The sequence below is a fragment of the Trichomycterus rosablanca genome, chromosome 26 (assembly GCF_030014385.1).
Source record: "Trichomycterus rosablanca isolate fTriRos1 chromosome 26, fTriRos1.hap1, whole genome shotgun sequence".
Taxonomy (NCBI): domain Eukaryota; kingdom Metazoa; phylum Chordata; class Actinopteri; order Siluriformes; family Trichomycteridae; genus Trichomycterus; species Trichomycterus rosablanca.
In genome coordinates, this window is record NC_086013.1 from 12204029 (window position 1) to 12226378 (window position 22350).

The 22350-nt window shown below is 36.8% G+C and overlaps 2 protein-coding genes across 9 annotated transcripts in view; both read left to right on the plus strand.

Annotated features, from left to right (window-relative positions):
* Positions 1-310: 310 nt before the first annotated feature.
* Positions 311-10940, plus strand: pip5kl1 (phosphatidylinositol-4-phosphate 5-kinase-like 1). 4 transcript variants are annotated; one of them, XM_062988863.1, is made up of 12 exons: positions 333-379; positions 2144-2209; positions 3484-3678; positions 5470-5520; positions 5996-6150; positions 6665-6789; positions 6902-6936; positions 7045-7100; positions 7428-7540; positions 7782-7944; positions 8823-8861; positions 10004-10940. In XM_062988863.1, exons 2-12 carry the CDS (start codon positions 2165-2167, stop codon positions 10371-10373), a joined length of 1347 nt encoding a protein of 448 aa, XP_062844933.1. In that variant the 5' UTR covers positions 333-379; positions 2144-2164; the 3' UTR covers positions 10374-10940. The 4 variants fall into 4 exon arrangements, with proteins under 4 accessions (XP_062844935.1, XP_062844933.1, XP_062844934.1 ...); XM_062988864.1 differs by having other exon boundaries at positions 3487-3678; XM_062988865.1 differs by lacking the exon at positions 2144-2209 and having other exon boundaries at positions 311-379.
* A 507-nt stretch (positions 10941-11447) lies between these two features.
* The window catches only part of sh3glb2b (SH3-domain GRB2-like endophilin B2b), a 31258-nt gene continuing 20355 nt past the window's right edge, over positions 11448-22350 (plus strand). For all 5 annotated transcript variants that reach the window (XM_062988274.1, XM_062988275.1, XM_062988276.1 and 2 more), the window contains exons 1-3: positions 11448-12616; positions 15329-15470; positions 21949-22077. In XM_062988274.1, the coding sequence (XP_062844344.1) occupies positions 12386-12616; positions 15329-15470; positions 21949-22077 (502 nt within the window). In that variant the 5' untranslated portion in view covers positions 11448-12385. The remainder of the gene's footprint in view (positions 12617-15328; positions 15471-21948; positions 22078-22350) is intronic.

Below are 22350 nucleotides of genomic sequence, written 5' to 3' on the forward strand. Positions count from 1 at the left end.
AGTAAAACTATGTTTTTATGGACCTAGCTTTGTGCCCAGGGGCACAGTCATGATGGAACAGGAAAGGGTCTTCCGTAAACTGTTGCCAAAAGTTGAAAACATGTCATTTATTTATGTATTTGGTTTTATACACCGGTTAGCAATTGAAATGGCCACAAAAGTTTGGCCTTATTGAGTATTTAATGTAAGTAAACAGTGTTTAGCAACTGTGGAAAAGCTGTGCCAGAGGTGGGCGGGGCTTGTGGCGCTCGTGACGCAGGGTAGTTAAAACAAGCGAGAGAGAGAGAGAGAGAGAGCGCGAGCGCTGAGAGGATGCGCTAAACAGCGGGTGGACATGAACTCATGAATCACAATAATCTCCATAATGACTCAAACTGAGGTAACATTTATTCTTTCCTTTTTATAAACACTATATAAATACAATGCACATGTCAGATTATTTTATTATTGTATTATTAAGCTACAGCTCAATATTGCCAGTCATGACATTACATGTGAACCAGAGCACAATTCTGATGAACAAGCAGTGTTTTCACTATTTGAGCTTTTAGAACCAACCAGATGCACCTAACAGTCTGGAAACAACCCATTGTTCTTTATTTTTGTCTGTTTGTTTCATGTCACTGTTCTTTCATTCATGCTCATAGCCTAGATGTCAGCACATGAGGAAAAGTTTGTAGTTTCTGCTGCAGTAAATTCAGCTGCTGATTCCCGTCACTGTACACACATACTGTAAGAGACTATAGATAGTCCATAAACTATCTTAACAAAAATGTTGTCACCATACCAGCTCAACACCAGTTCCAGATTACACTCGTGTTAAGTTGAATGACTTGCCATGTTACCCCAACTCTTTAAATGTATGTGTAGAGTCTGTTGGAGATCACATTCCAAAACCATGGTCATTAATAACTATACAAGATTGTCTCTTTGTATTTATGACAGCTTTTAGTCTGTTTCTGAAAATGCTTTTTGCAAGAGTTTGGAGTCTTGGACATTTGTGCCCATTTATTTAAAATCTCCTGTTTACTTATTTGTAAGGTCATGCACCAAAGTTGAATTAGAAGGCCTGGTTCATAATCAGCATTTCAATTTATACCAGTTACTGCACAAAGAAAGTCTTCACATTCTGCCATCTAGCACTGCTGTGGTTTATTTATAGTGGTGGAGTTTTGTGTGGGGTGTAAAAACAAAGATTACTGCAGTGCAGACTATTGCAACTCTTTTGCAAACTGTTGGCTTCTCTCTTCCTTTCTCATCATTAATTTAAGAGCATGCTGTTAACCTATGAGTGGTGCACCTGTCCACCTGTCTTGATGTTTTAAAGGCTTTCTATGGCAGTGTAGCTTTTCCATCAAAGTGTTATTTAATAATTTTGCACCTGAGAGCTACATCTTTTATAATAAAACCATGTTTAATTTACACAAGAACTTTTATTTGGCATTAGTATCTAGTACTTTTATGAAAACCTTTGTGCTCTTTTGTAATGTATGTATTAATAAGTCAGAATACATTGTGTGTTGTTATTTAAAGTGGACATTTTCACTGTGAGCAAATACAATAACAAAATGTTACCTCCCTTCCCCGTAATCACACTGGCTTTTAAGACTCACCTGGCCAAAAGTCATTTCATATGTCAATCTGGCCTATGGATTAGTCAAAGGACATTATAGATGTGTTACCTTTCCATTAACACCTGTTAAGGACATATTTATATAGACATAGTATAGATTTATTACAATTCCCCCAAGACTAGTCGAAGGATATCACACGTCATGCTGTCATTAAGACTAATCAAAAGATATCATGGATTTCTTACCCTGTCCTCCAGACTAGTCAAACTTTACAGTTTTATTACGGTACCCTTACGACTAGTCAAAAGACATTACAGCTGTCACCCTGGTCTTAGTCAAACAACATTACAGCTGTCACCCTGGCCTTATGACTAGTCAAAAGACATTAAAGGGGGTAGTTAGAGTCTGTGCAGTCCATTAGATTTCTTTTTTTTTACAATACTAATTAAACTAATTCAAGGTCATTTTAATTTATAAGTAAGTAGGGATGTCTACATAGTTTGGCCATGTAGTGTATGTTTAAAGAATTGACAGCTTTGGTTATTTAAAAACTGGAATTTGCATTGCAGCTATGCTCTGCAGTGTAATCTATGAGAAAGGATGCAAGGAAGGATCCAAAAGAACTAAATCAAATGGTATGCCTATTTTTAAATTGTTTATTTAAAAGATTAAAGTGACCAACATTTGGCTTTATCAAAATGTAATCTTAGGTTGGCTGGCACTGTAAACACTTATTCTTATGAAAACTTCTACCTAATTACAATTCCTTATTGGTTTATGAAACAAGTTGCAAAAGACAATGTTTGTTACACCGTGCTCTTCGATCAGCAGTGAAGGCACACCTTAAAAGAAAGCACACTAGATTTTTGCCACTTATTCTGTTGTCACGGAGACGGGCGACCACTGGTCCTTTATAATGTACACAAGTGCCGTGTGAAGTGGCGGATATTATTGCTGGACTTGTGGCCTCTCTCCTGGCAGAATGGCAGAAACAGCTTTTACTAGAAGTGGACCACTTATGGTAGGATTGAAGAAATTATTAATTGCTTAGGTTTGCCAAAAGATCTGCATTAGCAAGATTAATTTTTTAAACATTTTTGGTAATGCACCCTTACACCTTACTTGATATTTGTGCTTTTTTCAGGACAGAGGAAGGAGGACATTTTTTTTCAACTGTTTTTTCACAGTTAATCTTTCAATCTAGTTATATTAAATTCCCTGTTCATATTCGCACCTCGCTCTGGCTGTAAGATGGCCTCAGAGTGTCACAGGCATCTGCTCAAGTCTCCCCACCGCTTAGTCGGTGTCTCATCTAGTGATAGCGTATGCAGCGACAGATAGTAGAAACTCCTGTATGGCCTCCCACCCATACACACAGTCAATTAAGTTTGTTGGTTTGTCATATTTAATTGCTGTGCAACAGGACACTTGTTCTGAACAGAAATGTGATCGTATTGTTAGTCAACTGTTTCAGGTTTTTCAGAAACCAGCTTATCAGGAAATCAATCTTAAATCATTGTTACCCCCAACAAAACATCGTAGTTAACAAAATAATTAAACATTTTTCTCTCTCCTACTTCCCTTTGTACATAGTCCATTTGTTGTTCTGCACAGTAATACCAGTGGTGTTCTGTAATGTCTGTATCAGGTGTAGCAGAGTTGTTGGGATTGCAATGTCTTTGCTTGGAGGAGAACAGTGCTCCAACCAAAAATATAAAGCTGACATCACCCTTCTGTGATCAGAAAGTGTGCACTGATAGAAGACTAGAGACAGATTCACACATTGTGCATGAAAAAAGAAAATAGCTCTAGTCTCTAATTGTACAATGAGCCTACAATGAGTGCTAACACAATGTATGTATGTGTGTGTGTGTGTGTGCATTGATATGTAAATGTACACACTGAATAGCAGCAGATGGAGATGTCAGGGCCAGGCGCCAACAGGCGAATGCTCAAGAGGAGGTTCTGGGGACGAGTGCGCCAGCGATGGAAGCTCCTTGGTGTGTTTGAAATCGACCAGCAGCATGAGTTCTACAGCCTCACCTGCATAATGAAGGAGGGTCTGGCTGCTGCTGTGCAGAATACTATCGACAACCCAATACCTGTGAGTAATAAGAAGAACACACTCATTTCCAAAAACAAAGTGGTACTGAGGAAACTTTAAGCCATACCCATTTGTTTTCTGTGTGAGAAGGGTGACATTCCTGGCTCACCTATCAATCATGTAATCAGTTATGCTTTATCCTGCTCAGAAATGTGACGGGTCTGGTTCCATTGGGAAACAGTGGGCGCAAGGCAGGAATACCCTGGACAGGGCACCAGGGTGTAGACACTAGGTCAGCCTATAGCACTGTTGTGATTTGAACCTGCATCTCAGCAGTGGTGGGATAGGGTAACAGACTGCTGTGCCACCCGAGCACCCTCACAACAGTTTCCTGTTTGTAAATTATTGTGTTTTTTTGTATTATAGATTAAATCTTTAATTAAGACAACCTTTTTTCTATATCTCATGAACCTGTCATCGGTCACACAAGTTTTGAAGTTAAAGACATCATTAGGGAAACACCAGATTCACATGTTCTGTTCAGCTGTAATTAGAGAGGCGATTAAGTCCCAAGTGTTTTAGCTTTGGTCACTTAGTGACCGTTTGTTTGCGATGGTGAAGTACGCAGTATTGTTTTTGTTGTAGATGGGTGCTCATGGTGCCTGGGCCTTTAAGATGGAGAATAAGAGAACAGGACAGTTCTGTTACACAAACACAATTGTGAAGCCTGTGTAGGAGAGGGATGAGGGAACACCACAATGTCCAGGCCCTGGGCCTAACTCTCTGTCTGCACCTTCCACTCTACAGCATTACAAACAAACCACTACTTTCAATACACATGCATTAGCATGCCTCTCACACAATGCAACAAAGCCTGCAGGCATTGTTCATCTTGTTACTTTTAATACGATGAGGCTTTAGGGCAATAAGGGGCAAAGGTGGATGGCCAAAACAGCCTAGTCATTGGCACTTGTCAGTATGCTCTCAGCACCAGTCTCAAGCCTGGATAAAAATAGGAGGGTCCACAAACCAGGCACTACTAGAAAAATAATTAGTAAACTTCAGTTCAGTACCATGTCTAACAGTGATCAGCAGTTTTGGTCATTTTTGTTTTAGAAAACAGAAAAGCACTGACATTGTGCATGCAAAGTTTTAGATAGCAACTAGGTCTTCTTCATATTCATAAGTAGCTTAAAACAACTGCAGAGACTTAAGTGTAACTTACCCTAAAGGCTTGGGCTTGTGTGTGTCTAGGGAATGCAACTGACAGCGTTTGTTCTTTTTGCTTTTTGGAATGGCATCTACCACATCATTCAGTTTTGACCTGCAAAAGGGTTAATATGTGTTAATGACACTGATCCAAATAAGTAGCACATACACTCAGTGTGTCACAAAAGCAGAAAAAAAAACATTCAAACATTTTATTGAAGTTGAAATGGTCGTTGAAAAGGCGAATAAATTGTATGTATGGCAGACAGGAAACAGTATGGCTAGTAAGAACCATTTGGAGGAATAAAAGAATAAAGTGATTTTTAGGATATGGTTAGGAAATATTCTATCACTATCTGTATAACTTGTATTTTCTGTTAATATTGGCTAAAATAATTGTACTTGATTAAAAATTACACAGACAGTAAGGAAAATGAGCAGTCACTACAAAACGTGACTAAAAAGAGGGAAAAAAGAAAATAATTAATCACTAAAGTCAGGATTTGATATGTTGCTTCATCACAGTGGATATATATATTTTTATAAGTATAGCAGTGTAAAATTACATGCCCACATTTGGCAGGTGGTTGGGTGTTAATATCAAGCCCTGAATTATTATGATTATTACCTCCTCTGTTTCAGGATGAACTCTCAGAAGATGATTACCAACTTGAGGTGACGCAAGTCCATAAGGTACCCACACTTTAGGGGCTGGGGTGCACTATATGGCCAAAAGTGTGGTATGTGGACACTTAACCATAGTCTTGTTATATATACAATTCCAGAAACATGGGTGTTAATGTAGAGCTGGTCTTTGCATTTTCATCTAGATTACACTTTAACCTACTGAAAAAGCTTTCATAAGATTTTCACAACAGTATGTGGGAATATAGGTCCATGTAGTTACAAGAGCATATGTCCAGGCCCTGTTTTAGTATGAGAAAGGTACAGCTCACAATTCATGAAGTGTTCATTCAGGTTAAGGTTACACCAGACTCCTCTAACCCTCATTTCCTGCACGGATGGCACATATTTAATAACTGGTAGCATTGACTAAGACACCTGATCTTAATATTTAGAATGGGTGTCCACATAATTTTGGCCATAGTGTATGTTTATACAGTATGTCACAAACTACACATAATCTGTGAGACTGTGTGAACTTTAGGACTTCATAATGGAAACGCTTGCTGGGCCGGTGTTTGCCAGCCTGCGCCGCTCTCTAGGCATGACTGAGAAAGAGTATCAGCATTCCCTGTCCTCTGAAGGCTGCTACTTGCAATTCATCAGCAATTCCAAGAGCAAAGCTGACTTCTTTCTAACGTGAGTCAGCACAAATCACCTGCGACACACACACACACACACACACACACACACCCCTATCTACCAGCTATGTACTGTATATATGTAGCCTACTCTTTTTTTATTTGTACAAGCATTAATCATGAGTTAGTGTGTACACAACGTCACATATGACTTTAGGCGTGTGCTTATGTGAACGTTATTTCTCTCACACAATTACTACCACCACAAACTCACTGCAATGCATTTGGCATGAAAGTTGGTACGGTCAGTTTAGTCAAATGTAGGGATGGCAAGACAACTGCATCTCCTAAACAGCAAAGGGTGCTCATAGTCAGCCATGGTGATTACCCACTGGGATGTTTAGTACAAGCCATTACATGGCAGGAGTTTGTCTATGTAGAATGCAATGCTGTTTGGTTTTATGCACCTATAAGCACCAAGTTAGCACATGGATAAAACAGCTGAATTCACTACTTAGAATGAGTGTCTGTGTTTGTTCACTTGCTATATATTTATTTTCTTCTTCCCACAGAAATGATAAACGCTTCTTCTTGAAGACTCAGAGCAGAAGAGAGGTCCGATTTCTTCTGTCTCATTTAAAGATCTACATGAAACATATGGAGAAGTACCCACATTCCCTTCTGGTTAAATTCTTAGGTAAAAGTCAAAATAATCAAAGCATTTTCAGTCTAGCATAAGTGTTTTTTCTGTGTTTAGAGCTATTTTTTCAATGCTTTTTACAGCTAAAATGTGCTTTTCATAATTTCAGGTGTTCACACAATCAGAATCCCACATCAGAAGAAGGTAGAGGTCTTTAGTTTTAACTCTAGCATACTGTAAACAACATGCAAAAATCAGTCTGTAATAAAATGCTGTGGAATGTATTTAGAAGTGTAACGCTTTTCTCTGTAGTTGTACTTTATAGTGATGCAGAGCGTCTTTTATCCTGATGAAAGAATAATCGGCAGGTAAATAAGTTAAGAGAAAAGGAGTGTTTAACCACTTCTAGTTTTGCTATTTAATAGACGTACAGTGCATATATCCACTTCGGATTTGATTTCAGTTTTGATATCTAAGCAGTAGTGAATTACCTGAAAACAAAGGTTCTATTGTTAGTGGTAAACTGCCAGAAGTAAAAATGCACATTGATACAATAATCTGCATAATTATCAGTTAAAACAAAGAAAATCTAATCTAATAAGAAATAAAATATTAAGGTGAATAGTATTACCAAAGGATGCTAAATCTGCCTAAAATGCTGTACAGGCTGATTATTTATGTTGTCTTCTCTATAGGTATGATATTAAGGGCTGCCAGGTGAGTCGGTGGACGGACCCATCACCAGAGGGGAGCCAGGTCATCATTGTTCTTAAGGATCTTAATTTTGAGGGACAGTTTATAACATTAGGTAATGACTGTGCAGGTATTATAAGAAGTAGATTCACTCACTTGAACACTGACATGATTTATTAAGTTTGGTGTGGGAAAAACCCCAGTGACCTACCCTCAATTCTACTAAACACCTTTGGATTGCATTGAAATATTATCATGGTCAGATATACACATACTTCTAGCCATAAAGTGTATGACTTGGTCTTAGGTGATCTTAGGTCTTACTAGTTATGTATGTATTTATGTGTGTGAGGCAGACCAGCAGCGACCCTGGTTGCTGCGTCAGATGCAAATTGACACTGCATTCTTGCGGACGCTGAATGTTATAGACTACAGTTTCCTGCTGGCCCATCAGCCCCTGCACCAAGACGAGCGCAACCCCAGCCTTTCTTTTGCCACCCTCATCATGCGTACCAAGAAGTGAGAGCCACATTTTCTTCTTACTACTGAAAGCCTTTAAGATGAATAGATCACAAAAGCAAGTATTATTGCAGTAGTCATATACAAGGCTGTACACTAGTTCATAAAACACTGAATTTGCAAAATTGGAAAAAATGCCTCAGTGTTAAATGATTCCAAATTCTGGAAACATATTTTACATGTTTCATTTGCCTGCCAAAACACTTTAAATGTTCCCAGTCTAAAAAAGCTGATTTGAAGTCGGTGTGCAAACAAGACCATTTGGTATGACGCTTGATTTTCCACCGCTAGTGCTAGGCTAATACACCTGACCAGTTTAAGCTTGCCCCCTTTTTTAACCTGTGGCAACTCTGTATTCAAGTCTGTGGTTATGGAATGGTGATTTTCAACAAGCTACTGGTCTGGTATCAAGTCAGATTAAAAGGTTGTTTGGCGTCCTCAGGTGGCCAACCATTAGAGGAACATTTACTTTTCTCAACCAATATTTCACTAAGAAATCGAATACATTTAATTATCACTGAGAATGAAATATTAATACCAGTAAAAATAATGAGTTATAGAGTATGGAAGACATTTACTTGTCATCTGTTTGGTAAAATCTTGGTTTGATTTGTCAAATGCTTATTGATCAGTACATAATATGTATTTTTCATGTGTATTGTGTTGATTAAAAATGGTCCATTAGAGGTTTCAAAAGAACTGAAGGGAGTGGTTAGCATTAGCCTCAGTTTAATTGAATTGGGTTGCTCAGTGGCATAGTGTACCCTAGTAAGTAATTTTTAAAGAAGACACAAGTAGTGTAATGAGAAATCAGTGACACTTATACCAGTAATCATTCTAGAATTTATCCTAATGTGCCATATATACCTTTATTACAGATCCTTCACTTTGCTCTCCAAACGGCCAGTAACAGGCAGGCATGTAGAATATCCATGGGTGATCTTTGCTGTAATGCAAAATACTATTACATAACCGCATTTAAAAAAGCTAAATAACCATTTTTACTGTAACCCTGCATGTGCGTGTTTTCACATTACTTATCCTGAAGCTGAGAGAACATTTGTTTGGATGGTCAGATCCAAGAATCACAAAAAAAGCGATCTGTCATGAATTAGAAGCTGTCAGAACTGTCCACAGTAAAGCAAGCTTTACTTCACAAAAGGAAGTCCCTCCTTTGTTTAAAGTGCTACTAAAGTTTCTTGCAGGTCACATTGTCAAAGAAAAACAGAAGCAGGCGCTTCTTACACAGCAGCCATGGTGATGCAAAGCTTGCTTGACTGTGGACAGTGCCACAATTAACTTCTAATTAATAGCACATATGTTCCTTGGTGATTCTTGGGGTATGTCTGACTATCCAGAGGTCTGACCATCCAAACAAATTTACTTTATTTAATACATAATTTAACAATTTAGGCAAAGATACGACTGTTCTATGTACTTTTTAATGGGTGCACCTAAACTAGACAATTTTATACTAGCCCAGTCACCATTTATAGTTAATCATAATAATTAACAAGGAATTAAAAAGTCATTATCTAAATTAATTATTGTACTTGCTGTGTGTACACTGTGTGACTTTTCCCTTTTAACCATAACCACCTTCACTCATCTGAAAAGGTATTTCGGTGTGTCTGTGGAAGTTTGTTCGATTTAGTCAAAAGTGCACTGACACTGGACCTGGATTGGCTTGCAATCAATGTTTCATTACATCCTAAAGGTCAGGGCTCTGTGAAGGCCAGTGTAGTTCCTCCACAGCAAACCATGTCTTCATGCACACCCATCCTAAAGCAAGAAAGGGCTTAATGACATAAAGTATATCGTTTTATACACCTTTTAGTAATGGGTGTGGCTTAAACACCTGATCTCAACAATTAGGATGGGCCTGCACATAGTTTTGGCTGTTAAGTGTATGTATTTGACTGTGCAGATGGCATTTAGTCGTAGAAAAACTTTTGACATTATCTTTAATGCAAGTGTTCAAACTAACAAGCTCTCTAAAATTGTATGAACAACTTTTCAAGTGAGTCATGTTTCTTTCTGTTTATTTTTTCTCTGTTAGATCAGTAAATTCAGGCTCCAGTGCCACTGTTCCAGAAGCAGTCCCTGATGATGACTTAACCCCACCAGCATACAAATCTAAACACAGTAAGAAGTCCACTACAGTTGAACCAGAATCAGACGAATTGCGGGACTTTCAGGCCCAGAACCGGCGACTGCTCCCGAACTTCAAAAACCCCATCCATGTGATTGACGGACCAGAGCAGCGCTATTTTATTGGCATCATTGACATCTTTACTGTGTATGGCTTCAAGAAAAGACTCGAGCACCTGTGGAAGAGGCTGAGATATCCTAGACAAACATTCTCAACTGTCAGTTCCCCGGTTTACTGTCAAAGGCTATGCCAGTGGGTAGTGGACCATACCAGGTAGACTGTGATGGAGATTATAATGACTGGAATGTGCTGACATGCATGATATACTGTTATACCAGCACTGATTTATGAGTAAACAAAATTTCTGCTTTTTTTAAAACTTAAAGAAAACACACAACTGGTAAAAGAAATTGCATTTGTTCAAATAGCTGTAATAATAATAACAATACAACTAATGAGGTGTGGTTCAAAATATTAACAGTGTAGGCACTAAATCTCATAACAGAAGAAAACAGGGTAAAATTTTACCCTACGTTGCAGCCAAAATAGAGAGTTTAATGTGAAATTATGTTTTTCATTAAAATGATTGACACATGCCACTCTTGACCAGTTAGAACAGGAAGGGTTGACTGGAACACGCCAGAATGAATTTTGTATGCATGCATGCTTGTGTGTGTGTGTGTGTGTGTGTGTTTACAAAAAATTTTTTTGTTCATGTCACATAAATCAGCTACTTAACTCCAATGAAACCTTGTCAGAACCATGCAAGTATCCAGCATTAAATATACTAAGTACACACAAAAAAGACTTGCTTTGCAGTGTAATAAAAGAGTTACATATTTCAGTTTGGTATATTGGTATATTATTTGATATTTTTAATGAACATTTTTAATATGCAACACAGTAAAACGTATATGACTGCTTGTTAATGATGTCAGTGTACATAAATGGTTTCCAACATTATAAATTAGGCTGTAACGTTAGATTTGAGTAGTCAGTAGGTGCACGGACGTTAGATTTGAGTAGTCAGTAGGTGCACGGACGTTAGATTTGAGTAGTCAGTAGGTACAGGGACGTTAGGTTTGAGTAGTCAGTAGGTACAGGGACGTTAGATTTGAATAGTCAGTAGGTATAAGAACATTAGATTTGAATAGTCAGTAGGTATAAGAACATTAGATTTGAATAGTCAGTAGGTATAAGGACATTAGATTTGAATAGTCAGTAGGTATAAGGACGTTAGATTTGAATAGTCAGTAGGTATAAGAACATTAGATTTGAGTAGTCAGTAGGTATAAGGACATTAGATTTGAATAGTCAGTAGGTATAAGAACATTTGATTTAAATAGTCAGTAGGTATAAGGACGTTAGATTTGAGTAGTCAGTATGTACAGGGACGTTAGATTTGAGTAGTCAGTAGGTATAAGGACGTTAGATTTGAGTAGTCAGTAGGTATAAGAACATTAGATTTGAGTAGTCAGTAGGTATAAGGACGTTAGATTTGAGTAGTCAGTAGGTATAAGAACATTAGATTTGAGTAGTCAGTAGGTATAAGAACATTAGATTTGAGTAGTCAGTAGGTATAAGGACGTTAGATTTGAGTAGTCAGTATGTACAGGGACGTTAGATTTGAGTAGTCAGTAGGTATAAGGACGTTAGATTTGAGTAGTCAGTAGGTATAAGAACATTAGATTTGAGTAGTCAGTAGGTATAAGGACGTTAGATTTGAGTAGTCAGTAGGTATAAGAACATTAGATTTGAGTAGTCAGTAGGTATAAGGACATTAGATTTGAGTAGTCAGTAGGTATAAGGACGTTAGATTTAAATAGTCAGTAGGTATAAGAACATTAGATTTGAGTAGTCAGTAGGTATAGGAACGTTATATTTGAGTGGTCAGTAGTTATAAGGACATCAGATTTGAGTAGTCAGTAGGTATAAGGACGTTTGATGGAAGCAGGTATAGGAACGTTAGATTTGAGTAGTCAGTAGGTATAAGGACGTTGGATTTAAGTAGTTAAGGTGTATGGTTGTTGAGTAGACAGTAAGTTTAGGTAAGTAATCAGAAAGTATGGGGAGAGTTAAGATAAGTAGTAAGTGTAGTAGCCAGATTGCTGCTGTTGGGTCCTTAAGCATTTACCCTTCAATTGCTCAGACTGTATACTGTAACTGTAATGTAAGTCGCTTTGGATAAAGGCGTCTGCTAAATGCCGTAAATGTAAATGTACATGTGTAGGGTCTGTGTGGTTTGTGACACGACCCTGTGGACAGTGTCTCTTTAAACAGGCTGTGTGGATGATTGCAGATGTAATGGATGAGAAAAGGTTTAGCGGCGCTCTTTCTTCATTCTGCTTCCCTACATCCATCCATCCGTGTCACCGGATCAGCTCTCATTACTGCAGCAGCAGCAGCAGCAGCAGCCGCTCTAGTGTACCAGTTACCAGCTCATGTCTGTTTTCCATTATGGATTTTAATGTAAAGAAACTGGCATCAGACGCGGGTGTGTTCTTCACACGGGCTGTTCAGGTAGGAGATATAACATAACATAACAAGGGTATTTGTGCTGTTTGGCTGTGTGAGGATGTAAATATGGTGAACCGCAGCAGTGGGTAAATGTGTTCGCTCCCCCTGCTGTAATAGACAGATTCTTTATATAAAGCAAATATGTTACGAAACACTGACATTGTGCCGTTATGGAAATTTCTGTATGTTTTCGTTTCCGTGTTTCCCCGACGCTGTAAGCCGATAAGGACAAGCTAAAGCCCGCATCTATTATTTATGTGCGTGTGGGCCCAGTGTTTTAAAGAGACATCACGCTTCGTCTATATGCACCTCATTATACTAACGTTTTACTTGTGTACTACATTGTACCAGAGTATATATACCAGCACTATATAATACAGCAGCATATAAACACTGAGTACTACACAGTATGCAGTATGCGACATTTCATTCGGTTTACTACTGTCACATGATTTGCACAGTCACATTCACTTGTGGATGCATTCATGGGGGCTTGAAAGGAGGCATTGGACCCTCAACACCTCAGACCCTGACTGCCTAAAATGACACCCCCAAATCAATCAGAAATATGTTTCAAATATGCATGAGTAACACAAACCCAAGTAAAACAGATTAGAATCATTTGAAAAGCCCAAACTGATTTGCTTAACAAATCTGTGCATTTAACCACATCACTGAATAAACACACATACTATTTAAAATGTAATTCAACCAATCAACAAAATACAAATTGACAATTACTTCACTCAAATTTTACTTTACTCAGAAGGGCAGGAATCTGTCACTCAAAGTTCAACATTTACAATGAACTTTTGCATATTTTTGGGCAGCAGTGGGTAGCACTGTCGCCTCACAGCAATAAGGTCCTGGGTTTGATCCCCTTTCTGTGTGGCGTTTGCATGTCCTCCCCGTGTCTGCGTGGGTTTCCTCCGGGAGCTTCGATTTCCTCCCACAGTCCAAAGACATGCAAGAGAGGTGAAGTGGAGATACAAAAGTGTCCATGACTGTGTTTGATATGAAACTTGTGAACTGATGAATCTTGTGTAACAAGTAACTACCGTTCCTGTCATGAATGTAACCAAAGTGTGTAAAACATGACGTTAAAAATCCCAATAAATAAATGTAGCATATTTTTCTCTTTTCTCCCAGTCTAGTTTTTTCCTGTTCCCTATTATAATTTTTGTTGCTTGCACCACCCCCATTCTTGCCCGAGGAGGGTTGCAGCCTAGACTAGACACCTCCCCTTCAAAACATGTGCACTCACTCAGCTCCTTCTTTACACCCGCTAGCAGTGTATTCCCACAGAGCATTGATAGCTTAACGGTTAAGGTAATGGACTAGTCAACCCCACCACTCCCAAGCTGCCACTGTTGGGCCTGCCAAGGCTCTGAACCATCAATTTTTTAGATTGTATTTGGTAACAAATGTAATTTGCTTTGGATAATAATGTGGCCTGATTAAAAACGAAACTATTTGTTCATGATCACCAAAGGTTTGTAATGAAGATTCATTTTCCTTTGTAAGCCCTGTGGTTACAGTACAAACAACATATTTCTGAGCTTGAAAGCACTATTAGACACCACAATCTTCTCCCCATAGAGTATTATCCATTACCAGAGAGCAACATGAGCTGTTTTAGATTAGTAGCTGTGTTGTAACAGGACTGCATGTCAAAAACACATTCAGTGCAGAGTGAGCAGCTGGGATTTCCTTCATCACATACAGGAAGATACCCTGCTGCTAAATATATCATATGCATCCCTTACAGGCAGGGAATACCTCTGCTGATGTAACAAAAATCAAGACCTGGCAGGATTCAAGGCAGACGGCTAGAATATTCTCAGGACAGGGTTTCTAAACTCTGAGCCAGGCACCACAACTCAGATGATAGGTTACTAGAAAATAGGTTGAAAGGAAATTTCTTAGATAAAAACAAAATACGGTTCCTCGGGGGAAAGTATAATATGTATTACATTATAGAACAATAAAAGTGTAAAGTATTAAAGCACTGCTATAAAGCGTAGAAGCATGACCATGTAGTTAATTGCAAGTATAAATCTGGCCTTATCTGATTTCTCTTTCATTTGGCATTTCACTACTTTGCCTGCTGTATATCAGAACATTGAATAACCATCCTCAAGACTACACGTCTGACTCTGAATTCTTAGCATGCCGTTGCCATTTATGATATAATCAGTACTCTTTGGGTGAATCTATGAGTGCACAGTTCTCCTTACATACCTTTGTCATTATCTACTACATTTTTTCAATTCCTTTATAATCGGTTGATCAAGAGGTGAACATTTTAATTACACTCGTGCACTTGTATGGACTATAATTAGTAGCACAGAACCAGTAATTTGTGAGAGTGACTCATGTATAAATGACTGCTAACGTCTGTGTTTAAAACGAAAAAACGCTTCTACAGTTGTTAAAAAGGAAGCCAGCATCTGAGTAGGAGAATTTCTGATGTGTGGAAATGATTGTTGAGATGATTGTGGTGAAATTTATTGCTTGTCTAACTCCCAGCTGTATTCAGATTGTCCCGCAAATTTTGATGTCTTACCTTTCCTATCATTATTTGGATAGCTAAGTCTGAAAATGTTATATGCCACTCTAAGAATTACCTGTATTTCCATCTTTCCATTTGCAGATTAATAAACTGATTTTGTTTAAAATGAGTTTTTCCTTCTTTTAATCTGTTTACCCCCTCAGTTTACAGAGGAGAAGTTGGGTCAGGCAGAGAAGACTGAGTTGGACGCTCACCTGGAGAACCTGATTGCTCGAGGAGATTGCACCAAGAACTGGACAGAGAAGATCTTCAGGCAGACTGAGGTGTTGCTGCAGCCCAACCCCAGTAAGGTTTTTGTGCTATATTGCCTTTAGGAATCAATGCACAATTATTAATATAATGTAAATGTAAAAGTTCTTCTTTCTTCCATTAGCAATTTCCATCACAAACCACCGTATTAGGATTAAGTTCAAATTACATTCAGGAGCAGTAGCTCATTAAATAAAGGTCTGCAAAAAAGGTGGGTGGGCTCCCAAATGGCATGATAGTAAAGTACCATTCAATGGAAGAGTTTAAATCACACATCCCTGAATCTAATATCAGCATCAGAACCAGCTGTCAGTGGTCGGGCATCCAGAAGAGTGTTAGTGACCTTGCTGTAACAATGATTTATTTAATGATCTTAATAAGGTGACTAAAATGAATAGTGTGTTCCTAACTTAATCAGTATTAACTATAAATTTAAATAATTCTGATTAAATGGTTGATTAATAACTGTGACAGGCTTATTTTTTTTCATCAGAGTTGATGATAAAGTTAATCTTAGCATAACAGAAATAAAATCAGTAAAAATAACCTGGTCTTTGTAAATAGAAACCAAAAATTCTTTGTGATGAACTTCCCCATGTCACATGACCTCTTGTTTTCATTCACACTTGCAGCTGTGCACACACACCTGCTGTCAGGTGAGAGACCAGCCATGTGTCTAGTTTCCGTAAATTTTGCATGGCCAAAAGTATATGGACACATTAAAAATCAAATTATTTTTTTTATGTTTATCCAGTGACACTGTCATGCTTTCATGGTAAAGGTGGCAAAAAGTTTTAGATTTAACTTCATTAGAATTACGGGGCTCGGTGGGTAGCACTGTTGCCTCACAGCAAGAAGGTCCTGGGTTCAATTCCCAGGTGGAGCGGTCCAGGTCCTTTCTTTGTGGAGTTTGCATGTTCTCCTCATGTCTGTGTGGGTTTCCTCTGGGACCCCCGGTTTCCTCCCACACTCTAATGTGAGGTGAATTGAAGATACAAAATTGTCCATGACTGTGTTTGACATTAAAAATTCGAACTGATGAATCTTGTGTAACCAGTAACTACCTGTTCTGTCATGAATGTAACCAAAGTGTGTGAAACATGATGTTAAAATCATAATAAATAAATCACTAGAATTAAAAAGCTTAGTTAAAAAGCTTAGTTTAAAAACCCTTCCAAAGCAGCTTGAAGCTCTCTCATGCATTGAGTGGAGCGTGGATATAAGCCATACACCATTCTTTAATTTTGGGTGGTGTTAAAATGTATAGCTGAGCTGTTGTTTCTCCAAGACATTTTGACATGCAGTCAGTTGAGTAACGTAATACCTGGAAACCAGCCTAGTGGTTAAGCACAGTTGCATCTTCTTTCAGGTCTCTTTTTTTTTTTGGCTGTTTGTTTTAAACATTAATGTACAAGTATGTGAGGACGTACATGAATTTGACTTGATTTTACAGATCATTTAAAGTTCCCCTCAACTGGCAAATAAGGATGCAAATGACACACATACCTGGATTTATAAATATGAGCCAATGAACATGAACTGCTAATGATCATTTGGTACTGTTTGTCACTGAGGAAGATATTAATTATGTTATAGTGGTCAAACCTACATGTTGATGTATTTGGTGAAGTCTTTGATACAAGAAAAGACATTTAGGATGGACATTTTGGTTATTTTAACAGAACAAGTAATCGACAGAGAGAACAAGTGTGTACTTAAGTATTTACACTGTGTGGGAGGAGTGTTGGGTTATAGCGATGTACCTCTTTCATCCACTTGTGTGTCACTCCTGATAAGAGCAGCTGCTTAAAGTGGTTTGAGCCTATGTTACACAATTCCTGTGAATTACCGCATGAACTTTATTGTTCTTCTTAGGTTCTTAGGTTCTTCTTAAAATTTATCATGAAACACATACATGTGCTCAGACATTTGGTATAAACCGTTTGAGTTTTATATTATAAAATATGCAGACTACATTGCTTATTGAGTAACAGCACTTTCTAAATGAACAACACAGGCTGATTAGAAGTCTGCAAAGGTTTTCTATCATCCAGGATGTTCCGAATGCCCAATAGCAGTAAGTCTAGACAACAGGACTTGTGTTATAATTTTGAAGACAATTTGCCATTCACTTGAGACGCCTCCTCACATGATCTTCTGCAGAACTGTCCCTGATGCCTCTCGGGTGAGTGGCAAAATGTCTTCAGTTATATGAGAGAACTCTAACATATCATTTTCTGACTCTTCCCATGCTCCAGTTGACAACACTGGTAAGTATTTCTGTAATCATAGCTTCCTAAATTCCAGTTGACAGTCTCAGCTTTTTCCTCCACATCTTCCATTTTAAGTACCTGAGCCAACTAAATGTAAAAGCTGGTGGTATACTTTAAATTATAAAGAAGTTTGGAACAACAAGATGTCTGTTATGTCAAAACAGAGGCAGTGGTTACAGTTTAATAAAATACACAAATAAAAACTATTATCCCTCCCCCACAAAATTTACATTTTCATGAGGAACTGAATTGAACTGAGGAACTGGTATTTGTTATCATAATAATCATGGCACATGTTGCACTTCTGTCACCCAGTAACATGGGTAATTTTACACAGAAATTAGCTCAATATCAGCTAGCCATTTGTTTACAATAGTGTAATTTAAAATATAAAAAAATTTATTTGAAATATAATAATTTTAAAATACCTTAAAAATATTATTATTTACAATAGTAACCATAGTTTTGATCCAGCCTTAGACTTACCTCTTTAAACAATATTGAGGGTAATGCCTTCTTAATATTTTGCACTTTTTGTTAAATAAGTACCGTAATTTTTTTTAATAGATTATAATTGTACATTTTTATTATTGTTTGCACTCTAAAGTCTTTAAAAGCATTATTTTTATTTATGGGTTAAACCAAACTAGACAGCTATAATCTTTTGTAAGTGATAAAAATGTCAGCCACTGTAACTACTGTAAGATTTCTACTTTTTCTTGTTGGTTTATTTACATCATGTTTCTATTCTATATACTGTACATGTTGTCTTTTTTATATTAAAATTTCATTATAATACTTTGAGCTCATTGTCATTAATCAAATAATTACAACCCAAGTAGTAAATATTACATTGTACTAACCACTTTTTTACTATTGTGTTCTTCATTTAGTTCATTTATTTGAAGTATACTACCAGCTTTGATTATCACTTATGAATGATTCCAGTGGATATCATAAGTCATACACTTTTCATTGTGTGCTTTATACCAAATTTCATATTTTGGTTGATATTTGAAGTGGAAAAAAAAAAAAAAAAAAAACATCTTCAGCAAAATATGTAACAATATTTAAAAGAAAAAACAACAGATGTGAAATGTGCTAACGTTTGGACATTTAAAAGCAATTACTAAAGCCATTTTGCAAATACCACTATTTATAGCCAGCTAAAGGTAAGGTAAAATGGCAGGGAAAATGCAGTCAAATCAAATGTATTTCTATAGTGTTTTTTGCACATCTCAAATCAGCTTAACAGACTTCAGGTCCAAAATCATTTAACAAGCAACCTGAGGGCAACAGTGGCATGGAGAAACTCCCTTAATATTATAAGGAAGAATCCTTATGAGGAGTCATCAGGGACCCATCCTCTTGGGTGATTCATTGTTATTAGACTTTGCAACTAGGATTATGTCCAAACTTTTGCATATAACACAATTACACTTCTTTACAAGTGTTAAATATTGCTAAATTAACATTTACAGAAATATATATTGATAGTTTGCTGAGAAGTTATTGCTTAAATGTTTTTACTTCAAAATCAACAAAATATGTCATTTGTTTTGAAGTGTCCAAACTTTTGCATTCAACTGCATTTTTTCAGAAGAAGTGTTTCTTGCATAGATATACATATTAGAAATATAAATAGCTGGTGACATGTTACTATACTGGGTAATATCCTAAAAAAAACTGTAATATATGGTGTTTCAAAATGGGTATGCATCCTCTATCCTATTTACAGTCCTGTCCTGACAGACACATGACATTTACATTTTGCCATCCTAACAATCAGGATGGTTTTTTTTTAATCTGACCTGGAGAACACAACATCCATTTTTTCCAAAAAATTTCCACTTTGCATCGTCACGTTAGACCAGAGAAATCTGGATTTTTTGGACGCTAATATATGGCTTTTGCTTTTTGTAGTAAAGTCTTAGCTTGCATTTGTTTTTGCTAACGATAAACTGTCCCAAGCCCATGGGATTCTATTAATTACAAAAGCATTTCAGTTTGTTTGCTATGCCATCTTACTGATGCAAGGTCACAGACATTCAGTCTCGGTTTTTGGCCTTGCCTATACACATTAAGATGGCTCTGAATTCTCTGAATGTTTAAATAATAGTATGGACTGTATATGTTCAATCTGGATTTTAAACTTTGAAAAAAAATTGCATGACTAAAATATTCAGACAGTTTAAGTACAAAGTAACTTATTCTTGCTGTGCCTTCTTCTTCTTTAATGCTCATTTTATAACCAGTTATTACAACATCACCTGTTCACCTGGTGACCTGTAAACAGTTACAAAACAGGTGTTTTTGATTATTCTACAAATTTCTCTATTTTCAACATTTACTGACTTTTGGAATTTCTTGTACTCATCAAATTAGGAGTAATCACATATTTACAAAAATCATTAAAGTAGATTTGGTAAAACATTTATATCTTTGCTTTGTGATGTTTTGAATTTAAAACCATTTGCATTTTACTGACAAGAATTGATGTTTTTTTCTCATGTGCCACTGAAGGTCTGGGTCTCTAATATGTATATCTATGGTTCTTAAACCATCTGTTTAACATTTTTCTGAACTGCACTGATTTTTAAAGGAAGTGATTCTGTAGTCTCCACTTATTGCAACTGTAAATAAAAACCAGTGACTCTTGATTTAAATCCTGCCTTTATATACAGGATGATTTCCATTTCATGTTCTGTTGCAGTGATGCCTACTTAAATTGTTACTTTATCCTTTCGTTTTTGTGATGTGATGTTGGTTGTTTTTGCCCATTTATTCTGATCCAGTGTCAGTTGCACTTTTTCTTACGATGGTTATTACAATACTGTGTAAAAGTATTTGCCACACACCCAATTTCTTTAATTTCTGCTAAATTGTCGGATCATCCAGCTAATTTTAATATAAGATAAAAACATCACATGTTTGTGTGTTTTGGACCATGTCCTGCTTTATAACCCAACTGCTCTTGAGCTTTAGGTGCTGATGGGTGGATATTTTCCTTTAGGATTTTCTGATAGAGAAAATTTATATTTAAAATAATTAAAATACTTAGCCACAGCTAAATTACCATGTTACATTTATTACCTGGACATGCAAAGATTTTACGTTCTTTTGCTTATTTTTGGCTGTTTGTCTTCTGCATCTTATTTATCATAACTGAAGATGCTGCAATTTAGAGCTCTAAATATTTTTTCCAGTACCAATAAATTGACTGGAGATGAGAGATGTTGTGTAAAGAAAATACACAACTTACTTCAGTATCCTGAAAGGTTTCAGTATCATCCAGGTGCTTTTTGCTTTTTTGTAAGTGTCAGATGTGTGCTGATGTAGTTTTCTGGGTTAGCAGTGGTTTTCTCTTCTCAGCTCCTGCCTTAATTCCCATTTTTGTCTCTTTTGTGCTGTAGGGTTGTGAACACTGACTTTAACTCACAGACATCTGCAGTTTTTCAGATGATGTTCTGATTTATTTTGTGATGTCCTGGATGAGTTGTCAGAGAGGTCTTGAAGATAGTTTAGCCAGTTAAAGACAGTTACTGAGATGTATTTGTAATACAGAGGCGGGCTGGATTTAGAGTTTGGTAAACTGGGAGATTAAGCGTAATCTGTTTTTTTGCTATTTCTTTCCTAAATTAGTTAAATGTTTCATAATATGAATTGTCATTAATCAAGTTCTCTTATTGTTTATTGTGTGTTGTTAAATTATTTTAAATAATTTTGTGTGACATATGCAGTAACATGCAATTTATAGGGGACTGTTGCATATTGAATGGTTTTTACATATATATTCAGTAATGCCCATAAATAAATAATGTGGGTTTTGGTCCTATTTCCATTAAATAGACCAATAATGGGCGTATTTTCCATTTATTTCCTTTCCCAATTTACTGTGAATTTAGAAAGTGTTCAGATAAAGGGGTTTAAATACTTTCTGAATTCAATATTGCTGTAGTTGATTTTTTCATGGCCTTTAGTAATGTAAGAGCAGAATATTGTGTACATGACAGTCTTCTGTGTTTTAGACTTTAATATCTTTCATTAAAATTGGTTGCATGTAAAATATTTTAATTTGATCTTTTTTATGTTAAGCACTAATGAGTTTTGTTTATTGACACAGAAAACTGTTCTAAAACCTGTGATATTTTGATATTTTGATTCCTCAGATGTTTTAGAGAAACAGGGACAATATTTTACATTTTGGTCACTATGAGCTTCTAATACAAGTTTCCATTTAGGTGCCCGCATTGAGGAGTTCCTGTACGAGAAACTGGACAAAAAGCTCCCGACCAGGACGACCAATGGGGAGCTGCTAGGACAGTACATGCAGGATGCTGCCAAAGACTTTGGACCTGGGACTCCTTACGGTATGTAGTAGAGGTGGACCCGCAAATTCTGAAAATTTAATTATTTATTGTCAAGCAAATAATTGTAATTAATCATTTGTTCTTTTTGTGGATGTTGTTAGTATTACAGAGCAGTTACAATCAACTTTACGGTGTAAAATATGTAACCAAAGCTTTTGGTGACCTTTCCTATTTATTGGGTGCAGTTGTTTTTAGCCAGACCCATTGCTAAAATGTGCTTAACATTTACTTATTTAAATTAAATGATGTGCTTCCCATTGAGGTTTTCTAGTT

What these genes read in the sequence shown, in the direction of transcription:
- pip5kl1 (XM_062988863.1), top strand. Translation starts at nt 2,165, where the DNA reads ATGAGAAAGGATGCAAGGAAGGATCCAAAAGAACTAAATCAAATG. An exon ending in GATGAAAGAATAATCGGCAG is followed by an intron (nt 7,101 to 7,427) that starts GTAAATAAGTTA and finishes TCTTCTCTATAG; the next exon opens with GTATGATATTAAGGGCTGCC. An exon ending in GGGACAGTTTATAACATTAG is followed by an intron (nt 7,541 to 7,781) that starts GTAATGACTGTG and finishes TGTGTGAGGCAG; the next exon opens with ACCAGCAGCGACCCTGGTTG.